At 42.0% G+C, this 14,211-nt stretch overlaps 1 protein-coding gene across 1 annotated transcript; it reads right to left on the bottom strand.

Moving 5' to 3' along the window:
• Positions 1-1,177: 1,177 nt before the first annotated feature.
• si:dkey-13n15.2 (protein transport protein Sec24C) lies at positions 1,178-13,019 on the bottom strand. The gene is made up of 21 exons (XM_038703523.1): positions 12,777-13,019; positions 12,345-12,408; positions 11,664-11,722; positions 11,185-11,238; positions 10,728-10,839; positions 10,057-10,184; positions 9,691-9,826; positions 8,709-8,818; positions 7,371-7,483; positions 6,987-7,178; positions 6,465-6,561; positions 6,202-6,306; positions 5,812-5,979; positions 5,383-5,479; positions 5,157-5,305; positions 4,910-5,046; positions 4,172-4,295; positions 3,661-3,863; positions 3,051-3,225; positions 2,679-2,768; positions 1,178-1,897 (listed from the first exon to the last, which is right to left on the bottom strand). Exons 1-21 carry the CDS (start codon positions 13,017-13,019, stop codon positions 1,757-1,759), a joined length of 2,697 nt encoding a protein of 898 aa, XP_038559451.1. The 3' UTR covers positions 1,178-1,756.
• Positions 13,020-14,211: the final 1,192 nt, after the last annotated feature.

Here is a 14,211-nt window from a genome sequence, read left to right as displayed (position 1 = left end):
ATATTCCAGCAGCATCCTAACCACACAGACTCATTTCAGCAGTTTGAAAGAATATTAATTGGCTATCTTGGTCAGCCATCACTTTGGTCCAGACTGAAATATTTCAACAAGTGTTTAATGGATGACTGAATTTCTTCGCACAGGCGGACAGGAATTCATGATACCCACAGCATGACGCCTACTGACTTTAGTTATTTCCCGACTTTTTTCATCTAGAGCCAGCATGAGGTTCACATTTGTGGTTCTGAGTGAAATATCTCAACAACTTCAGGATGAATTGCCAGACAGACAAACATGTTGCCCGGAGGATAACTTTGGTGTTCCCTTAACTTGTGCTCCAACGCCATCATCTGGTCAACATTTCAGTTCATCCAACACTTTGATTTATGACTAAATACCTGCAAAGCAACTTCCACCATCCTCAGCTGTACTTTGTAGGGCTGTGCTGAGTTGAGCCTGAGGATCGGCATCGGGGCAGATTCAGGCATATTTTCATGGATGGGTATCGACTAAAATGCAGCCTCTACAGTGGTTTGTCCACCACAGCCTGTCGGTGTTGTAGCGTTGCTCTCCTTGCTGACAGCCGGGGTCTACACTGCGAGTGAAAACTAGGATTGTGTGAATGTGAAAAATTATTCAGTGGCATTGCTTGTCATTTGGATAAACGTCGCTGGCAGCAGATTATATCAGCTGTCGCTAATCAAGAATAATTCTGTGAGAAACTTGATGGCAAAATCCAACTTTCATTAATATACCAATAACTTAAGTTTTTCATCTTTACAGTTTTGAATCAGGACCCTCAGTATTTACAGCTTGTTAAAATGAGTTTAAATGTTTTAAATAGCTACAGCTGTTATTTTAGTGTGCCAAAAATATATTTAATCAATTATGGGATCAGACTCAGACTTGGATCGTGGCCAAAACAAAAGGGGCACCCCGGGTACTTTGTGTTTAATGTTAGCACGCTAACTCGCTAAACTAAGATGTGTTAGCCTTTAGCTCCAAGCACTGCTGTGCCCAAATACAACATCACTCAACCTCCACCATGGCTGTAGATGCTTTGTCTTTGGCCTATCAAATTTGTGACACCCCCCACCCCCTTCCAGCTCAGCCCCTGCATAATAATTCCTGCAAATTAGTTTGATTAGCCACTTGGACTCATTAGACACTGGCACTTTTGGCTTTCTGAGTCACATATTCATCTGATCCTGCGGGATGACGTCTAAGATGCGACTTCACCTCTCAAGCATTAATTAGAAAACTCTTCCACTGATGATCATGAAACACTGAAAAATCTTCTCAGCAGAACTACACTGGAAGACACTTCAATCAAGGTTCAATTAAAGCCTTTATTTATTTATATGAGATTATGCACACACAGAACATACTGTGGGCATCTCACACACACACACGCACGCACACACACACACACACACACACACACACATCTCAGGCAGGGATTAGAGAATTGTCATGACACAGGAATAAATTAACAAACACATTTTCAGAACAGCACGAATCACATTCAACACAGCACACGTCACTCACATATCACACGTATCACAGCTGTCATGAAATAAATAAATATCTCATAAAATGTCCCCATGCACTGCCTGACAACATTCCTTTATCGTTTCTACTTTACAGTAAAGTAATACTTGTGATCCCACTGGTCTAGTTTTTTTTGTGGTAAATCTGCTGCAGTCGTCTTTTGCAGGCGATAACGCACCCAGAGAGGTCCGAACATGTCTGTGTGTCACTGCAGAAGCCGGACAGAGTTAACGTGGAGGTGGTAGAGGAAGTCTGCATAGGACGCTCCCCCGTTGGGACTCTTGTCCTCCACCAGGTGGCGCTGCAGGGCCTCCTCGCAGGTGTCGCCCTGCTTCACCACCCACAGCTGAGACAGAGAAACAGACACAGTCTCGTCAGTGGCTGCGGCGTCATCTGTCAGCACCCGCTGTAATTCATTTATCCTGATGGGACTTTGGCGTGGATGTGGAGGGCGGTGCACAAGGAGGTTACAGCTTCAGCACTGTCTGGGATCTTGAGTAAATATCTCACTGTAATTATATTTTGTTTCGCCTTTATTTTTAATGGAATTTATTGCAGCTCTTTCATGATTTTCTCATTTACCTTCAGAGGTTCTGTTAGCTTAAAAAGCCTTGACAAATGAAATAGTTTTGGAGGTAAAGGTTTGTTTGTTTGTCGCATATCTCAAACAGAAATATAAATATTAAAAGTCAGAGCAAGGTTAAAATACAAGATAAGAATAATACCGTTGCAACAGGTCGAAGATTATCAAACTTCTGAAGCAAAATACTTACTGTATAACTTTTTCTGGGAAAAATTCTATTTAATTCCTCAGAGTAGCCAATGCTGAGTAACAACATGTTGCTGGTCTGCTGTAACTATCTCCTCACCTCCAGACAGCAGGAGTGTTCACTCTGTCTCCAGCTATGGAGTGTAAAGTATCATTTGATATTAGAGCACATATAAAGAAACACATTTCTGAGCATAAGGAGAAGCACCGGGCTGGCAACTGAGCAGATGTTAACTGACCTCACATTCCGACACAGCAACTGTGTAATTTAAGGTCACAGATTGTTCGCTGACTCATGAGGCTGTTGTTGAAATATGACATCTTTGCTTCAGCTACAGCAGGACGGTCGGCAGCTCACCTTGCGGGCACAGGGTGTCTGGGAGTTCAGTGTGTTGATGAGCGATCGAACACTGACGGACAGAGGATTGTCAAGAACTGGCAGCTTGGTCTGAAGGAACACATGCGCATAAAAACATCAGAAACAGACAGCAAACAGTGAACCTCACGATGCTGCATGCGTATTTTGGCCGGCCAGAAAAGTCTTGAAACTTTTATAGGAAAGCTGATGCAGCAGATGAGGAATCATTCTTTTTCATTTTTAAAATCGAAATGTTTGTGAACCATTATAAAGATTCGAACAGTTTGATTTAAGGCATTTTCTTTGCGGTAGATGCAGCATTACTGTATTAGCGTACTGTACGTGTATACCTCCATCCGTCTAATCTCTTACCTCTCCAGAGGGCAGGGAGGAGAAGCAGCTGGTGTTGAAGAGCTCAACCAGGGTGCATACTGGGACTTGGGTGCCCACCCAGAGCAGCAGGGTGAGGGGTGTGTGAACCAAATACAGACCTCTGGGCTCCAGGCTGGCAGCAGAGCAGCGCAGTGCCTCCTCTCGGTTTGGACAGTTTGGCTGCAGGTTACAAATGAGTGAAAATGTCACTAAAATCAGTCTCTCCAGAACATCTGACACATATTTACTGATTTAAAACATTCTAGCCAAAGCTACAAAGGCTAAAACAAACGCTAAAGTGCAATATCAATACCTATAAACATTTAAACAACCCTGCATGAAGTTAGTTATCACAAAAAGAGGCAACAACACACACAAACTATCAACGTCTGTATCTCTCACATGAACCTGCTCCACTTTAAATCATTCAACTTAAGACAACAAAGACTTGTTGACACTGTTTTAGAAACTCTCTAAATGACATATCAGCAGTGATACCTCCTAAACAACATGGGTTTTTGACTGCTAGATACAGTATTTTGGTTACTATTCCTGTAGCTCTGTAGTGAAGAATTTCAGCACGATACATCCTAAATCTGATCAAGACAAGCTCCCATGTGTGATGGTACAGACCAGAGGCAGCAGCAGAGGGTAGAAGTGTGTGGAAGTGCTGCAGGCATCCATGCTGAGCACCTGACAGCGCTGCTGCAGCCGCTGGTGGACGGAGCTCCTCAGCCCCGGCAGCAGCACCTCGCTCTTCCTCAGACTGTTGATGTAAACAGGAAGAGCTCGCAGATACTGAGGGAGAACCAGCTACAGGACACACACACACACACACACACACACACACACACACACACACACACACACACACACACACACACACACACACACACACACACACACACACACAGAGTTCAGTTCATATGGTCAAAAAGATGTAAATGAACTCCAGTCATAGTTAGGTTTTTTTAATTTAAAGGTACAGAGGGATATAACAAGATTTACATGTTTTAGACATTTACAACATTTACAAAAGCGCATATTATATTTTAATAGTAAAAGGAAAAAGTTATATTTGTGGAAGGATTTAAAACTTTGAGGTGTATTTTATGTTTCACCTGTCCAGCAGACACTGAAGCAGAGCAGCAGTGTTTGCGGTAAGATGCCAGCGCTTCTGTTGCCTCCGTCTGCAGTTCCTCCCTCAGCTCATGTAGGGGGCGCTCCAACACTGCACAGTAAACTAGACAGAAACCCCCCCAACCAAAACAACAACAAACAAATTAATGTTTGTTTAATTGTTCAATTTAATCTCTTTTTAATTTTGACAATTACTGTAAACTTATGATGCCATAACTAAGAAGGAAGAACTAGGAAGGCAGTCTGTAATGCCATTTCACACAGTTCATAATTTATATTCTACATTTTATTTACAATTCAACTAGACTCCAAACTAAAAGTGGCTTTAGATTGCAAAAAACCTTCTTATGATTATGGAAAATGCTATGGTCTTAATTTTTAGGAACATAGATAATAATATCTCAGCTTTGGGGAAATCTATAAATCATGTTGATCATGGTCGCATTTGCATAATAAAGGCAATAATATTTATCTGACATGTTTAATAGCACTGAAGTTATCACTTCAACATAATATTGATACTATATCGATAATATTGAATACTGGGTGCAGTACATATTTTTGTACTGTACTGTCTATTCATTTCCCAAATTGGATAAAAATATTTAAATATGAATTGCTATTTAAAACAGAACTGATGCAGATGTTAATAAGCACTGCATTTTTTAGTATAGTATAATGCCTAAATAAAACACCATCTGCAGTATAAGACCCTCACGTTTTTGCAGTAGAAGGTGAGTAGCGTTTGGGCCTGGTACTGCCTGAATATCTCCTGCAGGTGACGTGAGCATCGAAGGGTCAGAGTGTGAACCCTGGTCCTCCTGTCTCCGGTCTGGGTGCTGTAAGACAATACAGCCTGACAAACAGGAGGGGAGAGAGGAGGATTACGGTTAAACAACAACAAAACAGACCACAGGTCTGTAACTTCAGCCCATTTCTGATCTATGATCGTGAACGTCAACCCACCTGAATGGCTACACCTCTCGCCTCGTCCAGAGCTCTGGTGTGTGCGAGCTCCACAGCCAGCGTTGTAAGCCAGTCAAGAGTCGCCATGGGGACCTGGCCGGGGCTAGGCCCAGGAATAAAAAGTCCATAACAGCCAGACACACGCAAATCTGTCGAGACAGGTACAAACAGAGGAATCACAGGTATGTTCAAAAGACACAGTGTGCATAAAAAAAGAAAATCTCACCTTTGCTGACAAAAATCCTGAGCTCAGCCTTGTAGCCTGTGTCCGTCTCTACGATCCTCTTTAGATCAGTGCTGAAACGCTCTCTATCCAATTCACCCTGTAGTGGAAACGAAAAAAATACTAGTCTACAATTGGACCGCCAACTCATCTGTTTTCAATTCATTATTTATTCTGTTATTTATCAAGAAGAGGAAGCAACTGTTTTTGTATTTTCAAGTTAAAAATATTGTACTTTGTACTCTGGCTGTAGACTTTTTTTTTTTAGCATTTCTTAGCAGACAGAAATGAAAGTGGAAGCACTCCTCTCATCTATCTCTCAGTAAGTAAGCGAATAGCGTATTTCCTTTAACAAAAGAACACAACAGCTGATCAACTGTTGTAGTTTGATTTCTTCATCCAGTAATACTGAGGGTGCAGCTGTCGATATACCTGGAGGTGGCTGTAGGTGTACAGAGCTCCACCTGTTAGATATGGAATGTGTCCCGGCCAAGCCCCGCCCACATCTTGCTGGGCAAGGACAAACAGGTGAACGCCGCAGCCCTGACTGACGCACTCCTTGGCCAATGAGACGGCTAACTCTGATGGCTGAAAGATGGACTAGGGAAAAACAAGAGAGGAGGGAAAAAATGCAACTGTGAAACTCTTCATACTTGTTGCCCAATGCTGCTGTTGTTTTGTCCTCCCACCTGTACAGGAACGTCAGCTAAAGAGCAGCACCCACTGGAAGATGAAATTTATTTTATGGAGACTGGAGTATATACAGTATATTGTAGAGTCTATGTGTGTGTGTGTGTGTGTGTGTGAATGAGTGTTTTGTACCTTTGGTTTGTTGGAGCCAAAGAACCCTGAGGACGTGTTTGTGTGTCCCATCTCTATCAGAGGGGCAGTATGGAAGATCAGCAGCTTGCCAGGACAACTCAGGGCCTAGAAACAAACGGCCCTTGAGTCATATCAGGTCCCTGACGATAGTCAAGTTGTTGAGAGAAGATGTAACATCTCTACCTCTAATCACTGACAGCTTGCAAAATAATCAGATATTCTGCCTCCTTGTCCAGCCAAAATAACTTTGAAGACTCACTGACCTGCAGTACGGCTAGTCCTGCTTTGACAGGCAGCTCCATGGGAACTCCACCAGAGTCATCACACTCTGAACTAAACTGAGGAATGAGCTGCAACACACTACACACACAGATATGATCACTTTACGCTAAAGAATACCAAAGTGATGAAATCATTTTCAGCAAAGCAGCAAACAACTGTCTCTTTTATTTGCAGGGAAGTATTTGTTACTTTCTGGGTACAGACAAAACATCTGTAAATACTAAACACCCCCTTTATGAGAGAGCAAAAAAATGAGAGAACATTACGAGCCATAAAACCAGACCATGAATTCTGTTTCACCTTTTGTCCGCCTCTAGCTGCTGGGCTCAATTCTTTCTAAGTGGATGTCTGACAGCAAAAACTGAGCTGGCTTTTTAAAGCTCGATACATTAAATGAAAATATTACTTATAAGATGATGTATGACGTATAAGATGAATGAAACTATGAGCAGAATCATAGCATGCAGACTCTGCAAAATAAATCTGACAAAATGGTCAGTTACCTGTCGATACCATCTTTACAGTCTTTCAGGGGCACCAGAAGCCCCTCCCTCACAGGAAGCTGCAGGTCGTCCGTCTCTGTGATGACCAGCATGTGTGGGCGGGAAAGGGCGGGGCTGAGGTCGTACAGGTGGATCCTACTGTCATAAGTCATCAAACCAACACGGACGTCAGACGTGGCCTCACCATCCTCCCTACACAAATAAGATGAGACTTTCAAAATTGCTGGTTGGAAACTAAATCATGTACAATTGTTCCTGTTTCTACAGTATTTACAAACCTGCACAGGGATACTGCTAAGCAGGCTGTGAGTGTGTGTGTGTGTGTGTGTGTGTGTGTGTGTGTGTGTGTGTGTGTGTGTACAGTAAGGTGGGAGGGCGTTTTACCTTTTCAGAGAGTGGAGCAGAGTGAGTATTTGTTGTGTTGCAAACTCCAAATGTCCTCCTCTTAGCGCGGAGGCAGACACGTCTAAGGCTATAAGCAGTGCAGCAGGTTCACCCTAGAATTACAAACATTTACACACAAACAGCATCTTTCCCCATGAAATTCTGAGACTATTAAAAGGTCTTTTAATAATGTAAACAGTTACAGCCTCATATTTGAGGACCTAGAATGACCAAATATGTTGTATTACTGCCTAATAAATGTCCTATTTATTAACTAATAATTGAATCATATCAGGTTACAGAGATCACAAATGTGGTGTCCCATATAAAAACTAATTAACGTATTTCTATTTTTGGAGGCTGTAGCAGATCTGTTTTGGGAAACGGACCGCTGCTTCCCACCACACACAGATTGAAATATGTTTGACAAAGCCCATATTAGAGACTGGTTCCTTTTCAACTCCCCACATTGACACCACCAAAGGGAAGGAAAGGTGCCGCCTAGTCCAGGAGGAGAGAACCTGCAGAACAGTGGGAATGAGGCAACAGGGTGCCTGGATACGATGGAAGAACGCAATCGAGAGGAAGGTGACATGTGGAAGGCAGAGGCACAGCGGATCAAGTTTCTCATCCAGGCGGTATATGATGTGCTTCCCAGCCCATCAAACCTTCACATATGGGGCAAAGTGGAGTCACCAAGCTCCAAGCGTGGAACCCTAGAACACATTCTGAGCTGCTGCTCAAAGGCACTGGGAGAGGGAAGGTACAGGTGGAGATATGACCAGGTGCTGAAGGCCATTGCTGTAGGAGTTGAGTGGGCCAAGCGCTCCCGCCCCTCCAAACAAGCCATCACCTTCATCAGAGCTGGAGAGCAGCCAAGACCAGCTGCAAAAACATCTGCAGGCATCCTGGCCACTGCGAGGGACTGGCAGCTGTTGGTGGACCTGGAGCAGCAACTCAAGTTCCCCAACCACATTGTGACCACCACCTTAAGACCAGATGTTGTTCTCTTGTCAGAGTCTACCAAACAAAAGGTTCTGTCCCTTGGGAAGACCGATTGGAAGAGGCCTTTGAAAGGAAGCTCGCCAAGTACGAAGGACTGGTCAACAACCTGAAGACCTGAAACACCCAATGATTCCAGGAACATCACTGAAGAAGTGTCCAGTAGCGTCAGTAGATGTATGTGCACAGAGACCAGGTACGATTAAAGGCCAATTCATACTACTGCGTAGAGGCTACGCGTAGGCTACGGTGTACCTACAAAACAGATTTGACGCAGAAGTAGAAATTGTTCTTAACATGAAAACAAAGCTAATAAATGCGAAAGGTGAAACTTACCTTCTGAGAATTGAGGATCTCGTATGACCCCATACTGAGTTCAGGCCTCGTGTCTTTGTCCACCCGAACCCCCTCCACGCCTTTGGTGGGCTGGTAGTGTTGCCACGGTACTGAGACGCAAGAGAGGAGAGATAAACTGTTGCTGTATGCAAACAAAGCAACAAACTGATGTAAAACGACTCAAAGGCAATTTGGCAACACTAAAAATTCTTGAATTTTCAGATATTTGTATTATAGCTGACACAATTACAATAAATGGATTTGTCAATGGAGAGAAAATAACCAGCTTCCACTTTGATTTTCAGTTACTAAAGTAATTTTTTTTAAGCAAAAGTGCCCCAAAGTCACTAGTTATGTGATTTCTTTGTGTTCTGTGATAGTAAACTAAATATTTTTGGGGTTTTGGACAAACAAAACAAGCAACATGAATATGTTAATTATAAAATTAAGTTATAAAAAAAGTTGTCTTCACTTTCTGTTGAAAAGGTTTTACACACATCTTCCTTCCCAGCAGCTTAATGTCAACAAAACACTAGCACTGTGTGGAAACTTGGCTTTTTCAGTTCATATGAATGTACTGTTAATGAAATAAATGTATTTAGGACTTTTTATAGTTTTTATTTTAATGTTTTGTGAAAAACACTGCTTGAGCTAAATAAATAAAATGATATTATCGCTGTAAGTAAACTTGGTATTAGACCATACAGAGTGTGAAAAATTGTTTTCTGTCAAACGGACAGTGAACCGCAGGTAGATGCTCACTTTTAAATCCACTGCAAAAAGTGAGCTCTCAAAAACAAGGGGAAAAGCATTAAAATGGGGGAAATATAACTTAAAATAAGCAAAACTATCTGCCAACAGAATATTTCACTTGCTACTTAAGGACTAACATAAAAGCCGCCTGGTAAGGACAAAAAACAAGTATATTTTGCTTTCAATTAAGATAATTAATCTTACTTCGATTTTAGTTTTTGCAGTGTACCTTCGCTGAGTTTCCCACAGAAGGGACAGTAAAACCTCTGCCCACAGTCCTGCCAGCTCATCGCCGGGCACATGGAGGCTCCGCACCAACCACAACCCATAACACACTCTGGCTCTTTGCACAACGGCAGGGGCTTCTAGACGCAACAGACACACCAACAGTAAATACACATGTTAATATGTGCACAGAAACCTTCGATCTAAAAGGCACATGGGATAATTGTGGCTCTACAAAATGGCTTCACTTCCATGCAAACATCTCCCTAGATATTTATGTTTCACTATACGTTAAGTTCATTATTGGTGATATATTTCAAACATATTTTTTTTATAGATTTTAGAAAAAGCAGAGTAGCTCAAAATGAACCTCTCCAGCAGTTTGTTTTGCCAGAGGGGTGACCAGAGCTCCCAGCGGCAGACGGCTGAGCAGGGCAGCCTGACCTTCACAGGGCACACAGTACGAGGCGGAGCGGATGGCAAAGGGACTCGCGTTACCTGGAGTACAGAGACAATGTCAGGAGTGACAAGAAGGTTAGCTTAAAGTACGGTGAAATTCCATCTGGTGACAGGAAGGGCTAGAGGGGAAAAAAACTGACCAACACATCAAAATATCATCTTTGTAATTGGATTTGAAAAGACTGAATCATCTGAGACACTGTAATAGAACATTTTCATTGCAGACAGGAATTATCATAATCCTTGGTCTGACCCAAATATTTAGCATTTAGCGAGCACAAACCACGATAAAGACATTACAGATGTTTACACGCACCTGATGTGAGACATTACATGCATGTTTTCTAAGGCATTTCTAAGTGTCCACTTTCTTAGATTAAACATGCTTAGAATGTGTCCTCTTGTTTTATCAATGCCTGATGTACCTCTATCAATGCATGTAATAATTTCAGTCACACTGATGCTGTGAGTAATGCTGATGCAGTTTTAAGGAAACTATCTGCACCCATAGTACTGCATAAAATACATTTTAATAGAGTATATCTCTGTGACACAGATACAGGCAGTGTTGTGTGAGTTTACCCCTGTCCTCTATGAGACAGGAAGTAGTTGCCAGAGGAGGAAGACGGGAAAAAGGCTCAGAGACGAAGACCTTGCCCTCCCACTCTGCCCTGTCCTCTGCAATCACCTTCACCTGACACAGACAGAAAGAGACAGTCAGTCAACAATAGCATGGTGACATTTCACTATATTTAAATAAAGGCAGGATTTATTATATAATATTTAGATTCATACAATAGTTACAGCCTTTGCATACCATGTACTAAAAAGTTCATCTCATTGTCAACAAAATGCAGTATATTAGTAGTTTTGTTCAATTTGTCAATTGATGCAATGCTTCACGATGCCTCTGCTGTGTCGTCATCCTTAAGGGCAAAATCCTAAAACACGCTGACCAGGAAATAGTGTTTCATCGTCAGAGGAGCTGCAGAAGTCAATCAAGAAGAGATGTTTTGCAAGAGAGAATGAAAGAACTTACAGCACTGGGCAGGAGCTCTGGGTCCAGGCCGTAACGAGACTCAGAATTAGGAGACTGCAGAGAGAAAATATAACGACTCATTCTCTAACCTTGACGTTACTTTTACACGTGGATACTATTCTCGGTGAGATTTTGTTTTTCTAGACTGTATATTCACTATGACTGCAACAATGTTGAGTCTGGAAAGACATCCTTTAATTCTGAGGGACCAAAACCGAAACCTTTCTTATATTGTGTTTTGATAAGCAAAAACATAATTTGCTGGTTTTAGCTTTTCCAATGTGGGGATTTGCTGTCCTTCTCTGTTTTATAGCAGTGAAAACCGAAACTCTTTGGGTTTTGGACTGTTGGTTGAGCAAAACAACACATTTGAGGATATTTTGTGATAATAAAAGCATTTAATTAAGGATAAAATCTGCAGGTGTATTGATTAATCTCTACATGAAAGAGTTTTAATGCTGTTCCTGTATTTTCCCCACCTGTGGCGTGATGTTCCTGTCCTGTGGAGTCGCATTGGGAACAAACTCATTTATGGTTCCTGAGGAGAAAACAGAGTTACCAGAATAGAGTACGAGGTAAGTGAGCTGTTTTCTCTCAGATTCTTTTTATACGGTCTACGTCACACAAACCAGTGGGTGAGGTCACACTATGTCCACTTCTTTTATACCATCGATGACTACAACACTTGTCTGAAAGAATCAAAGTTGTACTTTAATCAGTATGGTGGTGGTGGTGGTTTGCACGCTGGATGATGGGGTTAACTTGATCTATTGCAGTGGTCATCAAAGTTGTGTCCATGGACGCCCAGGGGTCCTTGAGGGGATTCCAGAGGGTCCCCAGAAAAAAGGGTAAGGATTTATTTTTACTATAATTGCAAAGTAAATCAGTGGCAGAATGTATGATTGTTTTGATCATGGGTTTCATTCACTTTCTGTAATAAAACATCTAAAAGCAACATTTCATAGGGGTCCAGGTCTAATTTGTGTCCGCTTAGGGGTCCTTGTTCTATTATGTGTTTTTCCTGTAGTGCCACAGGTATGCAGCTTAAGTTATTTATTTTCTCAGCCATCCTGAGTCACTGAGTTTAAATGATGAGTTCCTGAGAGAGGCTCTGCAGCATGCATGTAAGCATGTCATGTACACATTTCAAATACACCAACCTTTAGAGCCTGGTGAAAGTGTCCAGTGAGGTTGCTGTTGGATAGGAGAGGATGTGAGGCGTGACTGTGGGTGTATCCGACAGAGGCCTCCACATTTTCCCTCTCAAATGCCGGCTGTGGGGTACACTGTGGACTCTGGTTTACACACTGTCCAAATGATGGAGAGCTGATAGAAAGATGTTTTTGATGTGATGACTGAGGTTCATTCAGTAAACCCTGGTGTGTGTACGGAGGCTGGAAAGGGGAACATATCGCTTGGTAAGGGCTGTGAGGAGAGTAAAAAGGCATTTGTTGTGGCTTGCGAGTCAGCGTCCCTTCGTTCATAAGAGGGAGAGAACATGGAGGTATATTTCTCTCATGGCTTGCAGCTGGAACCACGGATGAAAGATTAGCATCAGGAGTGATAGGCTGCACACACTGATCAGCATTAACATACAGCGTGCTCTGAGGAGTGTTGCTTCTGCATGAAGCGATGTCGTTCTGGCAGCGCTGGTTGGACGCCTGCAGATGGTCGTGGCAGGTTCTCTGGTCAGAAGGTGAGCCCAGGTTCAGATGATAAAAGCTGGGAAGAGGGTTGCAGGGGTGCTCTTGAGGTGAAGCCGGGGACCAGCCGTTCTGGCCCGCCCACGGCTGACAGGGTGTCTGGCTCTGATTGGCTGTGGGGACGTCCATCATCCTCCATAACCATCACTGATAGGTGTGTTTCTCCGTGGAGGCGGGATCTAACGAGGCAACACAAACATGAACAAATTGACCATCAGGTCGTGATGTTATTCTCAGCTCGCTTCTGAGACAAGCGGACGCTGACAGTCGTTACTGCAGATAGCTTATAGCTACTTGCAACCAATTACAAGCAAAGTGTACAATTTCTAGTGAGATTACATATTTGAAAATGATAATTTAGCAGTTAACTTAGCTGCCATATCACGTTATTCAGCAGGTTAACGTTACCGAAACTAACGTTAGCTAACTACATAATCTACAGACATGATTATGAAAGCAAAATGTCGGGAAATTATTAATATAAGCTTATTATTTGAATTGTTTATCGTTACTCTGTGGTTAGCTAACGTTGGTATAACGTTAATATTAGCAACACAGAGGCATCATGTGTATGTGAAAGTCTCGACATGGACGCCGGACAGCCAGCAGCTTCACATAAACAAACAGGGTTAAATAAAAAGCTGCATCTGTGGGAAACAATCTTATTTAAAGCACTGAAAAATCTTGAGTCGATACCTTTGGACATCAACGGAAACAGTGGTCTTTTCGTGCGGCACTTGTTCGTCAACATCTTCATTTCCTCCTCTGCGACCGCTTCACTTTACAATACACATATTTTTTCGTTATATTAATTAAGATCCCATGATAAGAAACTGTTACATTATTAACTGTAATTTAAGCCACAACATAACCGCTTACATTCATCAACCTGAACCTTTGCTGCAGTGTTAGAGTCACGCTAGCAGGAATCACAACGCATTTCCACCTTTCCTTTCAAAGTAAAAGCATGCGATACTTGAATTCAAAACTACTAACATCAGTAAATAAAGTATACTGAGTTTCTTAAGTACATTTCAGATAAACTACACTGTAACTTCCTATTTTCATCTGTTTTTATTTTCTATCTGTTTAATTGTTCGACTCCTGCACAATACAGGTCAAAGATGACCCATATTCAGTTATTTCATCATTTAATATTTAAAGTAGTCATTAAATATCTTGTTTTTTTTTTTTTTTTTTACCATAAATCATTATTTTCCTTTTATTGCTGTATTAACCAACATATTTTATTCCTTCATCAATTGTACCCACATGGGTCCAAAATGACCCATATTTATTCACTACAGAAGTTGATAGAAACTTG

Source organism: Micropterus salmoides, unplaced genomic scaffold (genome assembly GCF_014851395.1).
Source record: "Micropterus salmoides isolate LMB-PRFRI ecotype aquatic unplaced genomic scaffold, ASM1485139v1 Ms_hic_scaffold_7, whole genome shotgun sequence".
Classification (NCBI taxonomy): Eukaryota; Metazoa; Chordata; class Actinopteri; order Centrarchiformes; family Centrarchidae; genus Micropterus; species Micropterus salmoides.
Note: the sequence above shows the minus strand (reverse complement) of the source record. Positions and strands in the feature narration are given on the sequence as shown.

What these genes read in the sequence shown, in the direction of transcription:
- si:dkey-13n15.2 (XM_038703523.1), bottom strand. Translation starts at nt 13,019, where the DNA reads ATGATGGACGTCCCCACAGCCAATCAGAGCCAGACACCCTGTCAGCCG. An exon ending in CAAAACAAACTGCTGGAGAG is followed by an intron (nt 9,827 to 10,056) that starts GTTCATTTTGAG and finishes TGTTGCGTCTAG; the next exon opens with AAGCCCCTGCCGTTGTGCAA. An exon ending in AGATCCTCAATTCTCAGAAG is followed by an intron (nt 7,484 to 8,708) that starts GTAAGTTTCACC and finishes TTGTAATTCTAG; the next exon opens with GGTGAACCTGCTGCACTGCT.